The following is a 23,820-nucleotide window of genomic DNA, read 5'->3' on the forward strand; positions in this document are numbered from 1 at the left end:
CAAATGCGTAGTAAAAGCTTTTCGCATTACTAACCTTAGGGGGCTACTGAGTTTCATGATGTGGCATGAAAGGCCCGACTCGATCAGATATTGCATTTTTTGTTCTATATGAATCGAGCGTAAAAATACAGATAACATGGAGCGTAAAAATACAAAACCATTCAAAATTGTTCACGCAACAAAGTTAACACATTTACTTTATAACACGTGTATTCATGATAGAGAGTTGAAATAGCACATTTGATTTAAAGAACAAGAATGAAAATAAGGAGAGAAAAGATGATAACTTTTGTGTCAAAAGGATGGAAATTATCAAAGTACTAACTTCGGTATGGGTTCGGACAACGAACATAATATATGAAACTGAGTGTATATTAGAGAAGTAATTTAGGGAGATCCAAATTCTTGAGACACAAAGAAACAACATAATCAAATAAAACCTTTCTGTCTGCAACATTCAATTGCTTCATCAAACATTTCCTCTAGTCCATATTTATACCTAAAACCAGTGTCCAACAGTTTCTTTGATGATAGGCTAGTGAATTTAACTCCTTCATCAATTAAAAAGCTGCAAGAAAATAAGAAAAAAAGATAACCAATTACTTTAGAATCAGAGTTATGTTCTTCTAACTTGACAAAAAATAGAGAAAAGATGACAGCAACTCACTCTGCACTCAATACTTTGAACTCAGGATATCGAGCGGAAAGAAACTCATGTAACTTATCTACTAGCGGAACAAATGTACCTCCCTTTAGCTTCTGGATACTCGAAAAGGAATATGTGTGCACTTGCAACATCATCTGTGTGCACAAAAGGGGTATTTTCACAATATTGAATTTGTCCCTCGTTTCCTGCATAAGAACATGATATTATGCATCTTCAAATTTCCAAAATGCATATTAATTGGCAAGGGTTCATAATGTTCGGCTTGCAATATATAAAAGATATACCGATGAGCATAGCCAGTGATGATTTGACTGAGCCAGGGCAGCTAGTGCAAATGAAGGGGCCATGAATCCAAGTCGGGATCACCGAGACAAGATCCAACGAATGCTTTTCTGCAAATTCAAGAGCTGCCCTTTCAGTCAGTGTCTTGGAAATAAAGTAAGAAGTTCCAAAATGCTTCCCATTTTTTATGTAATCTACATCACTCCACGAGCCCTCATCAAGCACTGCTCCAGCAGCCTTGTCGTTGAACATCACTGTCGATGCACTAGACGTGTACACGACCCGCTTCACAGTCTTCGTTTTAAGGCATGCCTTGAGGATGCCTAAAGTTGCACCAATGGATTTGTTGGTGATCGTTTCTACAGTTTCCTTGTTCTGGAAGTCGATCGGGTGAGCGACATGGAACACTCCTATGCATCCGTCAATTGCTACTGCAAAACTATCTGGATTTTCAAGATCTGCCGTGAATACATGTAGTCTTTCTGACGCACCTGGCAGGCTTTTTAGGAAGCTGATGTCTTTCTTACTGCCTGAATCAATTGCACCAAAATGCCACAATTTGATGATATGGTGCTTGATGGTATAACTGCCTGCTGCAGCTTCTATTGCATTTGACCCATATAAAGATTATATTATCTATTTAATTTTTTTATAAAAAAAAGATTTTGTACATGCCCCGCATGTATGCTAAATGTAATAAAACATGCAAAGTGATTTGTAATGAGAAATCGAATCTGTATGGCAAACATGTACCTGAGGCTGAGGTGTGGGATTGGGACCTAACAGTGGTGTTGACGGAATAGCCATGTTGAAGAAGCCTCATGATAAGCCATGAAGCCACAAATCCACTTCCACCCGTCACGCATACTCTTCCCTTCTTCGCATCATCATCATCCTCTCCCATTTCTCTCCCGCTTGTCACTTCACTGCCCACAACTATTGCAGCAATTATAATAAATACAACTCTTCTCACAGAAAATTCTCATTTAACTTAATAAGATAAAACCTACTTTTACCAATATATTATATAGTTATCAAGTAATTAAGCGCTTCATTAAAAATTTGGGATTTTGTAGTCCATGGTAGCATTTATGATCATAAGAAATGTAGAAAAGTGAAATTTATAATATCTATAAACTTCACTTATCTCTTCAAAAATATATGGTAAGAAATGAGCTGACAACTTTATAAGTATACTTAATTAACTTTATATATATATACATAAACATATGCTTCCAAAGAAATTTCATACACTGACAGCAACCAACAAATATTCATTATGCAATCACCACAATTCATGAAGTAACCAATTCCAATAATCATAGATCAATCCATAGCATAATACACCCAAGGTTTTGTAAGTTTTCTTAATGCCCAGCTTAGTCTAGTTGGAGTACATCATTCATGATTTTGTCGATCATTATCATCTCAATAATTAATGTCAAATAATATACAACACATGATACCCGAAGAATGCAATATCCGCAACAATATCAATATAAGGCATCACAACGAACTTGACATCCTCATACCATCCCAGTGTGAATTTATCAACACAGGATTTTCCCGCGACTCGAGTTATTTTGGTTCCCTATGCACCACAATTCTAGGTTTATATTTACTTTTTTCGTATCACATATCACATCATGAATCACATTATCATTATAAACTATTAAATATGGCTTATATTAGGTAAGCCACCTATCCATCTCAACAGGCAATATCCCCGTCAATAACTTCCTCATGCATTTCAACAATTAAATGTAATATAATACAATTATCGATCAATTTTTATTTCAGATATAACCATGAATAAACACATGACGGTAACTTCACAGGACAACAATGTAATCCCCATCAATCAATTTTACAAACAAATAGGTATATATCTATATATATTTAATTAATTGTACTTATATCAATCTCAAAGTGATTAAATTAGTAGTCAATAAAACCTAATTTAATTGACGAAGTTGAGGTCTTGTGACCTTCTGACTTCAAAGGACATATTTTAATTTATTATGTTAAAAAAAGTGTAATATTTTTCAAATATAATTTAATTTATTATCAAAATCTTGTTATTATAGCAATAAATTAAACACCTACACATATGATTAAGAATTCAGTCAATAAATCAATTACAACAATACTTAAATTTAATAAATTAAGTAATTTAATAAATTAACTTTAACTTCCTTAATTCAAGTAGAATATCTAACCAACTCTAATTTAAAAATAATCAAATAAATTTTCAAATTAAACATTAAATCAAATAGTAAAAATTGCATAAATTGAATACTTACCTGTTTGAGGGAGAGGTGAGCTATGCCGAAGAAAGAAAAAGGAGACTGAGCCTTAAGCTTTCCACTTCTGGAATGTATTGATAGTATCTTTTATATATCAAATGGTGGTGCTATTCACTCAGTAGAATCATTAGTGTCATCCCCACTGCCCATGTGCTGCTATTTTCATTTTCCATTTTCTTTTATATCCAATTTACAATTTAGTTCCTAAATATTTTTTCTAATAATATATAATTTTAACCTCAAATACTTTATACAGTTCAATTTACTCTTATAAATTTTTAATATATTTAAATTTCAACATATAATTTATTTATCAATTAATTTAATTTTTTTTAATACTTATCAATTAATTTCATAATTATTTAAAAATTTTATGGACATTGCACGCTCAAGCACCTTCTTCTATAGTAACTACAACTTATACTAGCCACATATTTTTGACCCCAATCAATTTGCTAAAGAGTGGACAATATGCACTCATCTTTTGTATTAGGTTGTGTTTATTCGATTGACTATCTCATCTTATGCGTAACACAAATTTGACCACACCACAATAATTGAAAGATTTTTTAAAAAATATTCTAAAATTATTGAAGGTCTAGCCTGCTGTTGGGTGGAGGGGAAACCAGAGAAGCGGCCCAGTGAATGAGAGAAGAAGAGAGACAGACGGTGATTTGAAGAGAGGAAGAGAGAGAGTCAGATTTTGTGGGTTAGGGATAGGGCTTTTTTTTTCAGCAGTTGGTTCGGGTCGGGTAGGGTAGTGGGCTTGGGCTTGGGCTGAGCTTTGTCCAGAAGTGGGTGGGCCTACCTTTGGTCTTGGGCTACATATTTTTTTTTCAGGACATCCAAAATAAAGATTAGCACTCCAATACTTAAATTAATAACAGTTTATTAAAAGATAAAAGGAAAAATTTGAATAAAAATAAGAATAATGGTAATATATGATTAGGCACAGTAAGGATTCATATAGAGTGCAAAGTATAGGCTTAGAATAGCTCAATAATCGAGACAGAGTAGTACAAGAAAGTGAGAGTTTGATAATAAGTGTGATGTTGCTTAATGTTACTAGAAATCCGCATAAGACCTCTATTTATAGGCTTGTATAAAGTTGGATACAGAGTCAAATACTGAGTTCCATACACTATTAGAAAGCTATTTGGATCGGCTGTCATACAAAATAAATTGTTGGTGATTTGGATAAGTGTTGGCTGAGATACGCGAGGCTGGACTAAACCTTGTCAAATCTGTCTACAATTTTGGAAATTAGTTATTTGTGGATTTTCCAACTAATTTGTTACCGATTTACTTGGAATCACTTGAAGATATTTTAAGGTGATGTGTACAAATATGTCGGCAAGCTATATGACGTGTCCTCCTATCTGTATGGTGACGTGTCAGCTGGAATGGGCTTGTTTCTTGAGTCTACCAGTTCAGTATAGTAGCAAGTAAGCCTGTGGGCCTTTCTTCCCTACTGATGAGCTTTATCCGTCCTGATGGTGGGCTTCATCTGACTTATAAGTGAGCCCTTATCCGTTCTGCTGATGAGCAAGTTGGGCTGTTAGCCGACTGAACTAATAGACCTAATTTGTGTACTTGACCCATTAATTATAAGTGGCATCATCACCATCCAATTTCATATTTACTTGCATATTGGTCGGCCACTTTTTAAATTAGGCCGATTGAAAATGTATAAGGTTGGGAAGCTGGGAGCAATCCCACTTGGACAGGTAGGATTGCTTATCCCGGCTATCCCACTTATGATGGATTATAAAGTAATTGTCCTTTTTACCATGACATTGGTACCCAAAAATTCTAAAAATGTCCTTATTAATCTTCTTATCTACAGAATTGCCATGACTAGTTTGAGAATATAACATTTTTCAATAGAGGTTTTTTAAATAATATTAAATAACATACTCTTTTCTAATCTAAATATTTTATTACAAATTTTTATTCTATTTTTTTATTAATTTCCCTATCTATATAAATAATATGTACATAACATTCAAATCTGTATTTAATTTTATTAGTAAAATTATTGGTTAGAGGTTTATATAAGTAAAGAATTAAATTTCACTCTTAATATTTTTTATTTTGAATTATTCAACATTGTAAATTATCCCCTATACTTTTTAAAATGAGTAAATATGAAATTACTCTCATATGAAAAAATAAGTAAATTACTCTCATATGAAAAAAATATAATAATTTATCCCCTATACTTTTTAAAATAAAGTAATTTACCTCCTTGTATAAGGAGGTAAATTATTTTATTTTGAAAATCATAAAGGGGTAAATTATTGTATTTTAAAAAATATAGGAAGGTAAATTGATATTTAGTTTTTCATAAGGAAGTAAGTTGTTCATTTACGATATCACAAGGAGGTTGCTTGTATTTTTTCCATTATTTTGTACCCAATATAACAAATTATTAAATGTAGCATGAATTTAACCGGTATTATCAAAATTTGGCATATTATGTGACTTATAAGTATTGATACGTTTTATGAGTATGAATAAATTTTGAAATAAAATTAAATGATATAAAATTATTTATATGCCGATAGTAATTAATAACTTATAAGTATTTGTTGACGGTATAAAGAAAATTTAAAATATTCTTTTATCTATATTAATATAAAAAAAAAATCCCTCCACACTTATAAACAACGGTTAATAACACCACCGTACCAAGTTTTTTTGAAATAAAAAATACCTTTCATAACAAAATAACTAACTTATTCAACTTTTTAAAATTACATTAATTGATAATTTTATTTTATTTTTATTAATGTACGTATTGATTTATATATTCTACTCTTATTTATAATATATTTTAAAATACAAAAAAAGTATTTATTATATACACATAGAAACAATGTCCCGTAACGACCGGTGTCATTATAATAAATACTTGCAAAACTTCACAATTGGGTGTAACCGGGTAATGGAACATTGCAGTTCAAAACCAGAACAAAAATACGGCTGTAATGAAAAGTGCATCAGGTCAGGAGATCTGTGGCAGAGAATATTCATCAAGAATTGGCGTGTGCGCGCTATATATATATATATATATATATATTAGTAACTTTAATAGAAATTATAACAATATTATCTCATCAAAATGTTATATAATTAACAATTTAATACAATTTTAAATAAGCAAAATAAATTATCGCCGTACCTATAATGAAACTCAGCGGTACTGAAATCGTACACTTAACTGTTAAACCTAACCCTAACAATTAAAGAGATTGGGGTATCAAGAAAGTGAATGAGCACCATTGGGTCTAAGCAATAAATGATTAGCCCACATAAACAAATATTTTGTCCTTTTTAAACAAAATGGATAATTATACTTTCCTTTCATCAGATTTAGTATAATTACATGTAAATTTTATGTGGTTTGAAAATTATATTAATTTAGTACCTCTAAAGTTTGTTTTCGTTTAACAAATAAATCTATTTGTTAGTCAAAATTTACTGAATTTGTTGATATTAACAAAAAAAAAAAAAGAAACTGAATAAAATCGATACTTACCCTCAATTGATTTATTATTCACTTATTGCAAGTCAAATAATTTTTTTTACTAAACTACCCTTATAATAATAAATATATACTTCCTAACATGCATCAACATGCAAAGATACATAAGGGTAATTTGGTCATAGCTGATTTACTTGACCTATAATGAATCAGTAATAAGTCAATCGGGATAAATATGAATTTTTATGCATTTTTTTTTAAATATTATCAAATCCAGTGAATTTTGATTAATAGAAGACTTATTTGTTAGATAAGAGTGTACGTATAATTACATGAAACCTCAAGGAAGAGGTATGTAATTATTAAAAAAAAAGAACTAAATCATAATTTCATCAATATCTAAGTCTACCCCACTCGAGAGAAAAAAAAAGAAAAAAGAATAAACAAATTTTATGACCACATGTATCGATAGCAAAACTATCAAGAACTTGTGGAGAACCAACAGAAGAAGAAGAAAGCGCGCAAAAGCAGGCAACCACGAAAATGGAGAGAAAGTTGTAACTCCTTTTTAATAAATATGATGGTGTATTTTCAAGATTTGAGTCAAATACAATATATAATTAATATAATTATTTGTCTAGTTTAATAATAATAATTCGTTATTTGTTTATTTTATATAATTAATGAATGAATCAATGGTAGCTTGTCCTTGTCCTCGAGTTGACGTTTCTTGTCTTCTAATGTTGCTCAACTTACTAATATAACCATAGGGTGGGAATGGAGCAATACTATTCAAGTACTTGGTACTTGATTCCAATTCAACATGGAGGTACTTTATTATTATTACATATTGTTTTTTTAATCTCAGACCTGAAGGTTAATTTTCGCAGTTGTACATTTAAAAATAAAATAAAGAAAAAAACATTAATTTATATGTATTATGACCTGATTGTGAGAATCACATTTTCCCATTAATTATAGTACTCGTGTTTTTTATTTTATTTTTTTTCAAATCAGTTTATTATAATACTCGTTAGCTAGGAACACATTATGACGCCCCCTCTCGTTGACCCAAAATTAAATAAATAAAAGAGCAGAGAGAGATTGAATTAGGATAATAGTGTATGTAATTAGTTGTTGATTACAAAAGTACAATGAATTAAGAATTCACGTGAAAAAATCAGCAAAAAATATGTAAATATATATTTAAATAATGTTGTTTATGAAAAAATATGACGAGACTAAATATGTGTAATTATTACATATATAGTATTACTTAAAATATTAAGTTTAAGTTTCTGGTAAAATAAAAATATATTATATTACGGGGTGAATAGCAATTTATCCTTCTAAAAATTATAGCAATTTACTCCCCTGTACTTTTTAAAATAAAGCAATTTATCTCCTTATTGCTTCATTTTAAAAATCATAGAGGGAGTAAATTATTGCATTTTAAAATATATAGAGAGGTAAATTGCTATTTATTTTTTCATAAGGGGGTAGATATCACAAGGGGGTTCCTTGCACTTTTTTCTTATATTAGGTGAAATATTGATTGAATATACTTCTAATACTTTGTGTATTGTTTTATTTATATTAATTCCATGTATATATAGTATTAATTTATATACACAAATAAAATATTTTAAAAAATATACAAAATTATTAGAGAATAGACGCTGGTAAAACTCATCCGAAAAGTTCTAATTCGTACTGAATTTGGCCAAGAATACATAAATAGGAGGTAAATTAATTATAATAATCGTATAATTAGCATACCACTTCCCATAATTATTAATTGGGAATGCCAAACTCAGTAGGGACAAAAAATTTACGCTGCTTGGAGTAATAGCTCCAGCCATGTATTAATAACATAGCTAGCTCGATTGGGCTAGAATTTTTGGTTGCATGGATATTTTGTCGTGGACGGAAAAGCTTCATCCAGTTCATTTTATACTATAGATGCATCATTTTATTTTTATTTAAAAATAATAATTAATTATATAATAAATATGATTAATTGATTCCACCAATACTGACCATTTGATGAGCTTCGGGATTTGGTGACGTCCTTTGCAAAACGCAATTTGCATCATGTGGCATGCACACGATCTATGGTTGCATGCGGACATTACATGCAATGGTCCCTCTTCGAATGTTAATTATTCAAAAAATTAACCATCTTAAACTGTAAATGACGTATATCACATTGATGATATATATATGTATAGGTCTGGGACAGCTAGCTATATATGGTACGTACGTTAATAGTGTGTGGCCATGTGTTGCATGTGTTTTTTTTTCTTTTTTTTTTTTGGGGGGGGATTGGGTGGGGGGGTTCTTATCGAGTGGGCAACGGAGTAGATAGGAAAAAGACATGAATGACCTCCTCCATCTATGTGATTTTGAAGCCTATATATATATATATATGTGTGTGTATATATGCATGGCCTTATTCCTTCCTAGTCAACGGAGAGAACACAAGAGAGAGAGATAGAGAGATCAGATTCAGGGAGAGAGATGGCAGCAGACGACAACAAGAAGGGACGAGTTTGTGTGACCGGTGGAACAGGTTTTCTTGGATCTTGGACCATTAAGAGGCTTCTCCAAGATGGCTATTCTGTCAACGCTACCATAAGGATTGATCCAGGTCACACAATTAAATCACTATTTCTACTATCATATTGTTACAATTATATATATTTTTGAAATTATTAGTTTCAAAAAATTGTAATGTTAATAGTGCAAGTATGCAGTTCAAATGACAATTTTAGTCTTATATATTTTCATAATTTTTTTAAATCATTTCAAAGAAATCTCATTAAGAAAAAAAATGGTCGATCGAAAAAGTGCATCTAATTAAGTTGATTCACATTGCTAAAATTGCAGTCCGAATACTTTCCCAATTTTATACGACTAAAATTGTAATTTTCACTTATTAGTCCATTTGACGTTGGTTGACTGCATGCAGAGCGCAAACGGGACATCAGCTACCTAACCAACCTCCCCGGCGCATCAGAAAGGCTACAGATTTTCAATGCAGATCTCGACAAGGCCGAGACATTTGCCCCGGCCTTAGAAGGGTGCATCGGCGTCTTCCACATGGCTCACCCATTGGATTTTGAGGAGAAAGAAACGGAAGAAGTCAAGGTCAAAAGAGTTACGGCTGCCTTACGTGGGATTTTACAGGCGTGCGCTGATTCAAAAACGATAAAACGAGTCGTGTACACGTCTAGCATTTCGGCAGTTGCTTTCGGCAACAAGTCTGAGTCGGGACTCGTTGATGAAAGTTGCTGGACCGATGTGGAGTTTATACGAAGCTTAAAGACGTTCGGTGGACCATATATCGTGACCAAGACTTTAGCGGAGAAAGCAGCTCTGGGTTTGGCTGAGGAACTTGGACTGGATCTTGTCTCAGTGAACCCTACTTGGATTACCGGTCCCTTCATTTGCTCTCACTGCCCTGATTCAGTCTATGTCTCCATGGCCTTGATTCTTGGTACGTTTCTTCTACTTAGAGGGCGTTTGGTTATGCTCAATAACGTTTTAAAACCAAGCGCTGATATCATCATGCATGATGCGGGAAAAATGCAATTCTAGTCTTATAATTTATGGGTGCGACAAGCCCAGTACAAATTGATTTTTTCGTAATTTAGTCCTATAATTTTAAAAATTTGACAATTTCATCCTTTTTTGCCCAATTTGAACGAAGAATTACATTTGACTTGCACACGACCCAATTAAATTGAAATTTTTGTCCTGTAACTTAAGGGACATTAGTATTTTTAGTCCTATAACATGGGAGAGTTGTCATTTTTTGTCCTTTATTAATTTATTTACAGTTTGACAAAATTATAAAGTTACAAGACTAAATTGCAAAAATCAATTTATACAGGACTAAAAATGCCACTTTTCTAAATTATATGATTACAATTGTAATTTCCCCTGCATGATCTAATAGTCAACTCTACATAGCAGTCCTGAGTGTCCTGTTAACATAATCTATATTTTTCTTTCAATGGGTACAGGTGATAAGGGGCATTATCAACACCTTAAGGATGGGAGTTTAGTGCACGTAGACGATGTGGCTAGAGCCCATATACACCTGCTTGAGTATCCGAAGGCGAAAGGCCGATACATTTGCTCTGCGGTTGAGTTCACAATCGAAGATTTGTGTGAGTTCATCTCTGCCACATACCCTGAGTATCAGATGCCAACTCCAGAGTGAGTTCCCACTCTCCTTTCATCTATATATAGTCATTGTTGTTCTTATTTTACTTAAATAACAATTTGCTCTTTTTTCTTTTTCTTTTTTTGGCGGGGCTGGGGTGGGGTCTGTTTTTATGCAGTTCTTGGAAAGATTTAATTCCTGTTAAATTCTCTGGCCTTTCAACCAAAAAACTCCAGGAAATTGGATTCAAGTATGAAAATGGGCTCGAGGAGATGTTCGATGGAGCAATCAAGTGTTGCAAAGAAAAGGGTCTTCTCTAGTTGTTTGATGATTCATCATTTGTTTCATTCCATTTTATTATACTACATTCATATTGTGTTGGAATTTTTTAATGTAACCATCATGTGCGACACAAACACGAGGTAGAAAATCTCTTACCGTTGTGCCGTACCTTGTTTCTTGGTTGCACGTGTTTGAATAATTTTACTTTCGATACAGTTTGGTCTGTAATTAAATTCATATGGCAATGAATGGATCGAATGGTGTAATAATGTATTTCAAGCTTACCCCTCTTGTTTTAAAGTGCTCCCACCTAAATTATTATATATAAGGTATTCAAATATCATAGCTCTTTTCTGATAGAAAGAAAAAAAGAATATTAAATATTTTTTTTAAATGAAAAAAGATAATAATATCTGACACTCATTTTATTCTTATCCCCATCTCTTTATATCGTCTTCCCCATATCACCATAACCAATCGTCTTTTCAATTCTTTGATGCTGACAATCTTCACTTTAATACACTGACGAAACAACCAAGAATGTTTTACTTGAAATTTGATCTGAAAGACATTTTTATTCTGAAAAAATATTTAAATTACAATCAAAATTCAATGAGCTGTATTTTTTAAATATCATATATAAAAATCTCCAAAATTCTATGGAATAACGTTACATTTAAGATGGAACAAACCTCAAATTGGGTAATTGTAATGTTCAATCTCAATATAAATATATTTATAATCAAATCGAATATCGTTCAATATCATGAGACGTAGATGTAATTTACTTTTTATATTACCATTTTTATATTATAAGTGAACATTGTCATTTAATTCCTTGCAACGCAAACTACCAACCATTTGATCAAATACAACATGCATGATCAGTAAGACCAACCCCTCGTAATTACTTATTAATCCCCCTCTTCAAATTTAATATAAATGTAAATCTGGCCATGTGTTGCATCATCATTTTGTGTGGAAATGACATGAATCGCCTCCATCTATACATATGCATCCATGGCAGAGAAGGAAACAAGGAAAAAAATTAAAAGGGACAAAAATGGGAGAAAGAAAAAGGGATGAGATTGAATTTTTTATTGCAATTTATATTGTATATCCTATTTTATTTATAAAAAAATAATGATATAATTTTTATATACATAGTATGTATATATAAAATAAAATAAAAAATTCGACTCAGTGACGGGTGGAACATGTTTTCTTGGATCATGGCCCGTAAGGAGGCTTATTCCAGTCTAGTCCATGTCGATGATGTGGTGAGAGCCTATATGGCATACAATACACACCCGCTGGATGAGTATTCAGAGGCAAAAGGCTGATACATTTGTTCTGCTTTTGAGTTCAAATTAGAAAATTTCTGTGAATTCATAAATATATATATATATATATATATAAAACATAATTTAATAATCAACAGTAATTTTTGTTTCATAAATTTTAATATCAAACATACACCACTAATTTTAAATTATTTTATATTACCTCAAAATACAAATTCAAATATACCAATCTATTTCCAACACATAATTATTTATCTTTATTTTTCTCTCTTTATTTCCAAAACCCCAAAATAAAATAGTCCAAAAATAAAACCAAAGACTATGTATAATTTATAGTTTTAATCCCACCCAACTATTTTTCTCTAATTTCACTTTCTATCAATTAAATAAGGTCAATTTTAAAATTTAATTACGATATCGGAATGATCGTTTTTTTAAAAGTTAATTATTTATTAATTATACAATTACCATATCAAACGAGGGCTTAGCCACTATGCAAATGAATTGCATGGAACTATGATGTTAACACGTTCTTCCCTTGGTTTCGTTTTTAATCTTTTGAATTTGACATCACTCATACTTTGATGTTATTTTTTTATTAAAATCATAAAAAAAAAACATAACCAATAACTACATTACATATCTCGTTTAGCAATATTTGAAAAAAAAAAATGAGATCATTTTAGTATAGTTACATAAGTGTTTGATTATGATGGGCGAAAAATTGTATTATTGATGTTTATCAAAAAAACATGATAAATACACACCAAAATTTGTGTTGTCATACCAAAACTCGGAAAAGATATTCAAAGGAGTGAATAAGTAATTATGTAAAATATAAGGGCAAAGAAGTGAAATATGAGATAAAATAGGGGGAGAAATACAATATACGTGGAGGAGACCGTTGGAGCAAATCATGCGCTCCCACAAATATAACGACCTCTTTCCTTAAAATCACCCGCCTCTTCCGACGAACACACAGACTCTCTCTCTCTCTGTGAATTTCTTTCTCTCCTTTTCTCCAAGAACCAGAAAAACAACTGAAAGTTCTGAATGTTAAAATTTTTATGTATTGGGCCACCGGCGCCGGAAAATGTCGTTCTCGGATTCGGAAACCTCCTCACACGAGTACAAAACTTTCCGCCAAATCAGCCGCGATCGTAAGTTTTGATCCTCTCTCGATTCCATATCTTTGTATTAGTTATTTCGACTATGTTTTTACTCTCTGTTTATTCTTTATACGATGTTCTTCAGCGTTTTCATAGTGTGTTTCCTGAGATGAACAAGTGTAGTTACTATATCAGGGTTCATTACTATTTTATGTTTTGAGAAAGGCGACGATCAATCTGCTGAAGGTTTCGCTTTTCTTGTCTTGTCCTGTCCAGATAACAAGTTGATTTTTCTAGTCTTGAAGTAGAGATCTTCTTATCATGTATTTTCTTCGTATTTGGATTGATTGATTATTTTGGTGTAATTCTCTTGTAGGGTTATTGTACGAAATGCTCCAAGATTCCAAATCAGCAGATTCAAAATCATCGTGGAAGGTATATTTAATCTCACTGTACTTTACAGTTATAATGAAGCAAATTTGTGAAGGTTTTTTTGTTATACTTTAAATTTTGTCCGTGCAGTGAAGATAATTTTCTTTCTTTTCTTAAAAAAAAAGGAAGAATGGTTTAAATTTTGTTTCTAGTTTTAGTAGTTTTTCTTTAATTTCGCACATGCAACGAGATATTTGTATGTCAGGAATCTAAGTAATTGTAACTTTTTTGTTGTAATTTACTGGGGCTCTAAGTGAAAATGTCTTTTTCCAAATAATCGGAATAGTATAGTGATAGGATCTAATTTTAACACATTTAGGTTTAAAAACATGCAATTTTATTGGCGTATACATCCTTATTTCAAGCAGAAACCTAGATAGTCTGGCAAATCGAAGTTTAAAAGATAGTTTTACCACCTTATGAACTTATACCCTTTTTTTCCCCTTGAAATACTACACATTAAGTGATTTGGCTCCTTTTACCATATTTTGTTCAAGTTATGGAGAAGGAGATAGAATTTCAATAGTTGCACAGTAAAGGTTAATGTATAGAAAGCATTAGAAGCGGTGTTAGCAGACTCATGGAAGGACGGATAATGGGTCTTTGTTAATGGTTGTATATTAATTCATCACTGATCCCTATACCAACATCAGCTTTATATCATACTAAGTTAATGCCTGCGTGCAGTTTTTCTTAGAAGTGGTGTTAGCAGACTGATGGAAGGACGGATAACGGGTCTTTGTTAATGGTTGTATATTAATTCATCACTGATCCCTATACCAATATCAGCTTTATATCATACTAAGTTAATGCGTGCGTGCAGTTTTTCTTATCTAACAGGCCATAGAAATTGCTCTTGGAACGTACTTCATTAGTTTTGAAAGGTTGCATGGAGAAAGGTGAACCGCAACTATCTGGCTTTTAGCTGTGTGAAAATTCTCAAGCTTTCTCTTTTTGCCATTGTGTTGATCTTTGGGCTTCTATTGTGAGCATCTTCTGGAAATAAGAAAAGGGGAAGGGAGTTTTTCCTTGATATTAATATTTTAAAAGTCCACGCAATTTGAAGAAACAGGAGTTAATATCTACTACATTATTTAATTATGTGAAAAGATATGTCTAAATTGATGTACTTGCCTTCTTCTGGATCAATTTATCATTAATTTATGAATCATAAAGCACCTCAACATGCTTACGAAATTGGACTATTTCATAATCTTAATGCTCTTTTTCTGTCATGGATCTACCTCCTTTATCCTGACACTTCAGTTTTTGGAAAGTAGTCTTCTGAACTACCTAATTTTGTCAGGTACTTATCATGGACAAAGTTACTGTAAAAGTGATGTCCCACTCATGCAAAATGGCAGACATCACCGACCAAGGAATTTCATGTAAGCATTTAAGATTATGTTATATAGTAGAAGATCTGTTGCTTTATTCATATTAACCTTGATAAAGCTCTATCACATAGCAATGGGATTTCTCTCCTATTAATAATTTAGAATTTAGAGATTTATCACGAGAAAGCTTTTGTTACCCATTCTTCTTAATTTCCAGTAGAATCACAAGCTCTTGATCTTTTATTCTGGAGGTCTTATTCTTTTTTCTTGTATGTGAATTTATTAGCTTAGTCTTCAGTTGCTAAAGTAATATAAACTTTTGTTACCCATTCTTCTTAATTTCCAGTAGAGTCACAAGCTCTTGATGTTTTATTCCAGAGGTCTTTATTCTTTTTTCTTGTATGTGAATTATTAGCTTAGTCTTCAGTTGCTAAAGTAATCGTGCTGACATACTATCGCTCGATGTTGTGTGAAATGAAGTCATCCACAATTTAATTATTCAACAACGTCAGTATAGATATTTCAGTTGAGTTCTTAGCTTTATAACATTCGTAATATTTTTTTGTCCCCAATCCTTGCAGTGGTGGAAGACCTTTTTAGAAGAAGAGAGCCTTTGCCTTCAATGGATGCCGTATATTTCATTCAACCATCCAAAGAAAAGTATTGCCATTCTTCATTTTTCTTTTTCTAACTATTAGGCTGTAATTTTTGGTGAACCAAAAGTAGGTTATACCAGTTCAAATTCAATCCTGACATTTTGAGAATTCCATATTATTGTTGAAGTTCTGCTCTTGGTTTAAAGAATAGAAGTTAATCTGAAACCCAATTGTCCAACATCATATGCTTATTTTTTATGCTTTAGGAATGCTTTAGTTGTTGTCCTTCTGGTATCTGGTTGATATCATTGTCTGTATGTGATCTCATCCTTTCTAGTTTTTTTTTATGCTCTATCTTCGTGTAATGATTCCGTCAATTCAAGTTTCATAAAAGAATATTTTGTAGCAGTTGTTGTCTTCTGATATCTGTTGCTATCTAATTGATGACTGATATTTTAGCCAGTTAAAAAAGATTAATTTCCTCGCACCATTGTCATTAGTGGAACAGCGTAATTGAAAGGAAGTTCCTCACCCCGTTCTTTTTTCTTATTTATTTCTTTCTGCAGTGCTTAAAATAGTCTTTTAATTACTAGATCAGTGTAATTGAAAAGAAGTCCTCGTCCATCTTCTTTTCTTATTTATTTCATTTTGTAATGCTTAAAATAGTCTTTCTATTCAATTATCATCATGGAGCTCTTAATACTTGAAATGTCAGGGTAGGAATAGACTTTGCTGGAAGCAGTTTATTCCATAAGACGGATGTAATCGTATTCAGTTAGTTAAGATGTAATACTTGTTGGAGAATCTGCCTTTTCTTGGTCATTTCTTTAGCCTTATTGTATGCTTCCAGAAAACCTCCATTTAACTCATGTTGGGATTGTGTCCTACGGTAATATAGCTTTTCCAGGAAATCAACTATAGGCACTAATTCCTTTTTCCTTTTTCAGCATTGTCATGTTGTTGTCTGACATGTCAGGAAGAGAACCTTTGTATAAGAAGTATGTCAGAGATTTTTATCACCAAACTTCATTCTCCCTGCTTAGTTTCTTGTCTGGAGTCTAAATGCTTGCTTTCTTGTATTGATAATCTGTTGCTGTAGAGCATATATATACTTCAGTTCGCATGTACCAAAAGACCTTCTAACTCGCATCAAGAATGATGCTAGTGTTGTACCACGTATTGGTGCATTAAGAGAGGTAAACGACCTCTACTTGTCTTTGGCAGTAAATTATACTTATCTTCGTTGAAATCTAAGGAGTATCTTTTCATTAATTTTCCCTTGGCAATTTGTAGATGAATTTGGAGTACTTCTCTATAGACAGTCAGGTAACTCATATCCATTTTGGTATTTTGGATTTTGATTATGTCCGTTTGGCTTTTGGAATAAAGAGGACGAACTATTTTAACTATCTGCATGGGCAATTTTAATTTCAGGCCTTCATCACTGATCATGAAAGAGCACTTGAAGAACTTTTCGGTGATAATGCTGCAGATTCTCACAAATTTGATGCCTGTTTAAATGTAATGGCCTCGAGAATTGCTACGGTTTTTGCTTCATTGAAGGTACCAAAAGAATCTTCTTTGTGTTTCACCCTGATTCTTCAACCCTACCCTCCCACAACTTCAAGAAAAGTAAGAGTGTTGATCCAGGTTGACTGTCTTCCATTGCCTTTTTAAATCTGTCTCATTGCAATATTAAAGTGCTTAAAGTTTTAATGCCAATAAACGCAGAAGGTAAGAGTATCCTGATTTATTAAATTTGTTGAGAGGCAATCAATTTGAATATTGCCCCTTGTAAGTGTAGATGGAAGGAAAAAGTTTAACCAAAATCCAAATTTACCTGGTGCAAAAATATGGCATTGACATGGAGTGCATGGAGCAGCACTGGAATATATTCCCTTTTGGACTGCTGATTCAAATACGGAAAATATGGAAAATCGAGTCTGTGCCATTTGTTGTCAATTTTATTTGCCTTCTTTCACAATTTTCAATGTCAGGAATTTCCCTATGTGCGGTATAAAGCTGCCAAAGGACTTGATAGTGCCTCAGATAACAACTCTCGTGCCTTGGTTCCGGCAAAGCTAGCTGCAGCAATTTGGAACCACATTACAACTTATAAATCTTCCATTCCCAACTTCCCACAAACAGAAACATGTGAATTCCTTATAGTAGACAGATCAGTTGATCAGGTCTCATACTCTTCAATCTAATTCATAAGTTTGATTTTTCATGTTTTATTCCTTTTGAACATTTGATGAATTTGCTGCTTTAGATTGCTCCCGTCATTCATGAATGGACGTATGACGCAATGTGTCATGATCTGCTTGAGCTCGAAGGGAATAAATATATACATGAGGTAAATGCTTTCATCCAAGAATTTCTTTTTGGGGTGTGAGTACTTTTCTGATGGCATATAGTGGATGCAAGGTTCCTAGCAAAACAGGTGGTGACCCTGAAAAAAAGGAAGTCCTTCTGGAAGATCATGATCCTGTCTGGCTTGAGCTCCGGCATGCTCACATAGCAGAGGTATTTCTAACACATCCACATTTTCCTTGAAGTTCCTTGAAGTTGTATGTGAATGGCCTTTGGCAATTACTTATATGTGCCATCTTTTAAATATTCTCCATTTAAAATTTTAGGCTAGTGAACGGTTGCACGAGAAGATGACAAATTTTACTTCCAAGAATAAAGCAGCACAATTACAACAGAGGTGGGTGGTTATAAATGCATCTACCTCAATCTGATTATGTCCTGTCACGTAGTCAGGTGATCTGGCCAGAAGCAGTATTTTTATGTTATTGAGTGGAGGACATTTTCTAATCAGTAAATGTAGCCTACAGAATCTGATTTTTCATTTTAATTCACCGGGTCTTTTATATTTGATTGAGCTAGTAAGATGGCCACACGTTTGAAACTGAAACATCTCTTTTAGAAGCAAATTTCGTTCCCAGATCACAATAAAATATATGGATAACCGACAAGTTCATCTTAGTTTAGGAGTATGGAAACTCATCTAAAACCCAGGTCTCTGTTTTGTTGGATGATTGATATGACTAGAGCTGAACTTTTACTTTTACAGGATCAGTTTGTTCTACATGTCTTTCAGATTAAAATATTATGAGAAATTGTGACTGGGTGCCTACCTTGTTATTTGCTCATACAGAAGTTTTCTATACTACTGTTGTTTCATCTGTCTAACTCTAACAATTCAAGTTATGTTTTTATGCAGAGATGCTAATGAGTTATCCACAAGAGACCTGCAGAAAATGGTTCAAGCTTTGCCACAATATAATGAACAGATGGAGAAACTCTCTATCCATGTTCAGGTTGTTTACCTCACAATATCTGTGAAGCCTCTCATCATTTCTTAAATGTATATCATATCAACTGAAAAACAACTCGAGGCCTAACCAGCAAATTTGGATTTGGGTTTCTGTCATGTTATTGTATAATAGTTGGCAGAGTTCTAATTTTTCTTTTGACTAGTCAAATGTGCAACTAACATGGACCAATCAAATGAAAATTTTTGAGAATGATTGTGAAGACGAAGAGAAGTATTTTTGTTGAGAAACCTAGCAAAATGCTGATCTTATACCTTTTTTAATCAGATTGCTGGGAAACTTAATAAAATTATCAGAGATGCGGGTCTTCGACAACTTGGACAACTGGAGCAGGACCTTGTATTTGGTGATGCAGGAACAAAGGAAGTCATCCATTTTCTGAGATCCAATCAAGTAATATTTTAATTTCAATCTAGGAATACCAGTAGACATCTATTTTAGGTTCTGTTAAGTCATGCCAATACATTAATCATTTCTTTACCCTGCAGAATGCGCCGTGCGAGAATAAATTGCGGCTTTTGATGATTTATGGTTGTGTCTATCCAGAAAAGTTTGAGGGTGACAAAGCAGTAAAACTTATGCAGGTTATTGATCTCCATCTTGGCCCATTCATACCCCTATCTACATATATGGGTGTGTGCGCGAGGGTCTTTTTGCCTGTTTTTTGTGCAAATGCATGTTCATGCATAGGTTATGTGCTCATATGGCATATGGAGACGCACTTTTGTAAGCATACTTTCATGTTTCATGATATTTGTTTAATAACTGATATAGCCACTTTTAATGTGCAATAAGCATCATTTGTGTATAATAATGGATATTTGTGATTTATCACTATAAAAAATTCCGACCTGTTGTTTTTCCATTCTAACAATTAAGTTTTATTTCAAATATTTAAACACTTTCCAAACTTAAACATGAAATCCAATTGCTGACCAAGGGAGTTCTGTTGGTAAACATGTTATTACCTTGGATGGATTAAATATGACTTTTGTTGAATGTTTACTTACAAATATCAGGAAAAAAGAAAATGTCAAACTCTTCTTTTTCTTGATTTTATTAAGTAAAAGTATTTTCTTGGGAGATACAAAAAAGTTGCAAAATGTTTGGTTTTGTTTTTAACTTATTTTTGGGTATTTTGCGGAGATAGAGAGAAAAATAAAGATAAATAAAAATAAGTTAGAGATAGTGTGTATGTTTGGATTTATTTTTGGAGATAATATAAAATAAGTTTGGTATATTTGATGTTGGGTAGTGAAGAAACAAAAAGTACTGTTTATTGTCAAATCATGTCTTTTTGATATATATTTATATATATGTATAAAAATGTATATAATTTATTTGTAAATGAAGAGAGAGAAATTTTAGTTTTGTCGCCCACTCACTGTTACAAATACTTAGAAACGAGACAAAAATTGGCAAAATATTGAATGCCTTTGGGCCATCTCCGCCAAAGATTTTTCAAGCTACTAGAGATTTTTTTCAGCCAGTTCTTGTCTTTTCCAACTATATACATTCAAAATTGAGTTTGAATGTTAAGTTTAGAAGTTCTTTGGCATTTTCTGAACCTATTTTTGCTTCTTCAGTTGGCAAAATTATCACGTGCAGACATGAAAACAGTGAAAAATATGAAATTGCTTGAGGCATCATCAGACTCTAGAAAGAGTTCAAATGGGGGATTCTCACTCAAGTTTGATTCAGCGAAGGTAAATCTTTCTATTAGACCAAGAGCTTGTAACTATTGACAGAACCGAAGCATGGGTCTATATCTGAGACCTGAAAGTTGCCTACTATTTTGCTTCTTAGACGAAGCATGCAGAAAGACAGGATCGAACTGGAGAGGAAGAGACGTGGGCACTATTTCGGTTTTATCCCAAGATTGAGGTTCGGTTTTAGATTAAATGCATATGTTGCTTGAGCATAAAATTCTTTCAATCTATTTATGACGCTAGATGGGTCTGAAAAATTTGGATATTCACAGTAAAGAAGAACTTGCCTGTTGCACCATCTGTTCTTCGTTTGGCTGTTCAGACATGATCCTTTTATCTTGGAACAATAAATAACATAAACTTATGTCTGAAACTACTGGACATATGGACTTTGATCCTGGAGAATGAGGTTTTGATTGATATCAATCCTCAATCCTCACTCCTCACTCCTTTGGTTCATAGGCAAATTAAAATGGTGGTGTTTAGTTCAGAACTGCCTGGAGAATCACCACCCATAACATGAGCAAACGCAGGATATACCTTGTGATAAGCAAAAAAGTGCTTGTTGCAGCGGCTGCGGATGCATAAATTGAGGCATTATAACATGAGAAAATGCTGTTGATTATATTTCACCCAACCAATGGCTCTATTCGTTGTACTTGGAGCTGCGTAATTAACAAGTACTTATTTATGTAATTTTTAGGAGAACTTACAGGCATATAATTCTGTGATCTTGTGAATAACTATTGAAAGTCTATGCTTCTGAACTTCACTGTTTTTCCGCATTATCACGATTTGTGCATATATTGAACCATTTATCTACAAAAGTGAGAAGAGGCAATATTCATCCATCTAAGGTGAGAAACATACTCATTTTTAATACAATACTTAAACTGGCACCATCTGTGAAGCCTGTTTGGGAGTGAAAGAGGCATCCGTCAACTTTTATTTGACTATGTTTTGCATATATTGACCTGGTTTCTCTCTCAGGAGTTAATTGAGAAGTTGAATAAAAGAGAATTGCCCAAAGATGAGTACCAATGCATGAACACTAGTCCAACTCCTTCCAATCGTGCCACTACCCACGGGAGTTCTGGAGCGCCACAGCCTCCATCAGGTAAAACAGGTCAGCCACATTCTATGAGATCAAGACGAACTGCAACATGGGCACGAACGCGCAACTCTGATGATGGAACTTCAAGGTAACCCATGTGCTACTCTTTCTCTTGATTCAAGCTTGTGATCCAGGTAATATACTCCTATTTTTGGTTAATTCATCATGTGGAGTAAATCGGTCTACGAAAAATACACAGCATAACCTCCAAATGCTCAACTTGCATTTACATTTTTCTTCTACTTTCACTGTATGAGAGATCTTGATTGCAATTTGATCTTTCCATTATTACGAGAAACACAACTCACTTCTATTCTCTCTGCCTCCATGGTTTCCAGTGACTCAGTCTTGAAATGCATATCTACTGACTTTAGAAAGATGGGACAGCGCATTTTTATATTCATAATAGGTGGGGCAACCAGATCTGAGGTATAAATTCTTGATTGTTCTCCTTCACAGCATTAAGCTTCCGTGGTCAATTTAATCTATAACCAAGTTATTGGTCTGCCCACAGCTTAGGGTTTGCCATAAACTTACAGCAAAGTTAAGAAGGGAAGTGGTCCTTGGCACAACTAGTATTGATGATCCACCTCAATATATTACGGTAACTATATTCTCGTGCTTCATTTAACTTTTGTCCCTCTTTCTCCAAAGATTGTCCAACATTTTTCTTTACATTCCCTTTTCTGCTTAAAATAGTGCAAATTGCTGGAGCTGTACTATAACCCAATCCATATATCAATTATGTATAACCACGTTTAAGTTTGGAATATGAGACTGTAATTATCGTTGTTGTACCTGACACAGATATATGAAATGATCAAGTTTTAGAGTTGATCTACCTTTTCTACCTTCCATGAGTCTTTCTATACTTGAAAACTGCCATCTTTTTTGACTTGTTTGCTACACTGAAATAAAAAATCAACAGAGCATAATTTTCTGCTTCTTTTCTCGTTTTTGTCAGAAACTGAAGCTCTTGTCAGAAAAGGAGCTCTCAATGGAAGACATTAATGTTTGAACAGTCCAAGTTTTGTACAGATACAGTTTGGCCAAACAGCGTAGGTTTTTCCTATTTTTCGATGGCTTTACTTCTTTCTGTGTGATTTATCAAGACTAAATCTCTACCTAATGTCCAGCATGCAATTGGTGCATGAAGGAGCCAAACGTTGGAACAACCCTGAATCGTCCTGCTCAATTATACTACATGCAAATGGGAGTAAACTCGGATGACGCCTTAAAATATGAAGCTTTGATTATCTCCATTAATTTTGTTTGTACTCAGCCTTGATCATTTATCTTTTATTAGTAGTGATTTTTGAAGCTTTAGTGTTTGAAGTATATTGTCTGTTACTTTAGAAAGTACATTGCAAGCAATGAGAAAAGTATAGTTGCTGCTTCCAGTTGGGCACATCATTTTTACTTGGGGTTTTATTGCAGTTTATCTTATGTGAAAACATTAATATGCACAAACTTCTCCAAACAAACAAAAAAAGGAAAAAGAAAAAACAGTGTGATTTTTGAACTTTTGAAAAAGAAGCTCGCTACTTCCTAGTTTATGGGTTGTCTTTTTTCTTTTTTTTTTTTTTCTGAAGGTTCAAGGATTGCGTTTCCCTTTCATTTCTTTAATGGTTTTATAACATATTTTATATTTAAACGATAATTCATTGTATTTAACTCATTTTG

General features: G+C 33.0%; 3 protein-coding genes across 4 annotated transcripts; 2 read left to right on the top strand and 1 right to left on the bottom strand.

The window, feature by feature from the left end:
• Positions 1–351: 351 nt before the first annotated feature.
• Positions 352–3,412, bottom strand: LOC105171290 (vestitone reductase). The gene is given in 6 exon segments (XM_011092356.3): positions 352–568; positions 668–730; positions 732–852; positions 952–1,479; positions 1,703–1,885; positions 3,253–3,412. Coding segments are annotated over 5 exon segments (1,002 nt in total). The 5' UTR covers positions 1,854–1,885; positions 3,253–3,412; the 3' UTR covers positions 352–429.
• Positions 3,413–9,216: 5,804 nt separating this feature from the next.
• Positions 9,217–11,479, top strand: LOC105171303 (vestitone reductase). Its single transcript, XM_011092376.3, has 4 exons — positions 9,217–9,392; positions 9,714–10,241; positions 10,771–10,966; positions 11,092–11,479. The coding sequence occupies exons 1-4, from the start codon at positions 9,263–9,265 to the stop codon at positions 11,231–11,233; spliced, it is 996 nt and encodes a 331-aa protein (XP_011090678.2). The 5' UTR covers positions 9,217–9,262; the 3' UTR covers positions 11,234–11,479.
• Positions 11,480–13,506: 2,027 nt separating this feature from the next.
• Positions 13,507–23,537, top strand: LOC105171314 (protein transport Sec1a). 2 transcript variants are annotated; one of them, XM_011092387.3, is made up of 22 exons: positions 13,507–13,659; positions 13,985–14,043; positions 15,347–15,428; positions 15,959–16,037; positions 16,921–16,971; positions 17,073–17,169; positions 17,267–17,299; positions 17,408–17,536; positions 17,971–18,162; positions 18,246–18,329; positions 18,401–18,499; positions 18,613–18,683; positions 19,203–19,299; positions 19,582–19,707; positions 19,803–19,898; positions 20,901–21,020; positions 21,121–21,198; positions 22,014–22,225; positions 22,476–22,566; positions 22,652–22,741; positions 23,102–23,195; positions 23,274–23,537. In XM_011092387.3, the coding sequence occupies exons 1-21, from the start codon at positions 13,593–13,595 to the stop codon at positions 23,153–23,155; spliced, it is 2,007 nt and encodes a 668-aa protein (XP_011090689.2). In that variant the 5' UTR covers positions 13,507–13,592; the 3' UTR covers positions 23,156–23,195; positions 23,274–23,537. The 2 variants fall into 2 exon arrangements, with proteins under 2 accessions (XP_011090689.2, XP_020550169.2); XM_020694510.2 differs by lacking the exons at positions 13,507–13,659; positions 13,985–14,043; positions 15,347–15,428 and adding an exon at positions 15,494–15,628.
• Positions 23,538–23,820: the final 283 nt, after the last annotated feature.

This window comes from Sesamum indicum, linkage group LG1 (genome assembly GCF_026168435.1).
Source record: "Sesamum indicum cultivar Baizhima isolate 11 linkage group LG1, ASM2616843v1, whole genome shotgun sequence".
Classification (NCBI taxonomy): Eukaryota; Viridiplantae; Streptophyta; class Magnoliopsida; order Lamiales; family Pedaliaceae; genus Sesamum; species Sesamum indicum.

What these genes read in the sequence shown, in the direction of transcription:
- LOC105171303 (XM_011092376.3), top strand. Translation starts at nt 9,263, where the DNA reads ATGGCAGCAGACGACAACAAGAAGGGACGAGTTTGTGTGACCGGTGGA. An exon ending in TACCATAAGGATTGATCCAG is followed by an intron (nt 9,393 to 9,713) that starts GTCACACAATTA and finishes GACTGCATGCAG; the next exon opens with AGCGCAAACGGGACATCAGC. An exon ending in CTCCATGGCCTTGATTCTTG is followed by an intron (nt 10,242 to 10,770) that starts GTACGTTTCTTC and finishes CAATGGGTACAG; the next exon opens with GTGATAAGGGGCATTATCAA.
- LOC105171314 (XM_011092387.3), top strand. Translation starts at nt 13,593, where the DNA reads ATGTCGTTCTCGGATTCGGAAACCTCCTCACACGAGTACAAAACTTTC. An exon ending in ACTTCTCTATAGACAGTCAG is followed by an intron (nt 17,300 to 17,407) that starts GTAACTCATATC and finishes TTTTAATTTCAG; the next exon opens with GCCTTCATCACTGATCATGA. An exon ending in AACTCTCTATCCATGTTCAG is followed by an intron (nt 19,300 to 19,581) that starts GTTGTTTACCTC and finishes TTTTTTAATCAG; the next exon opens with ATTGCTGGGAAACTTAATAA.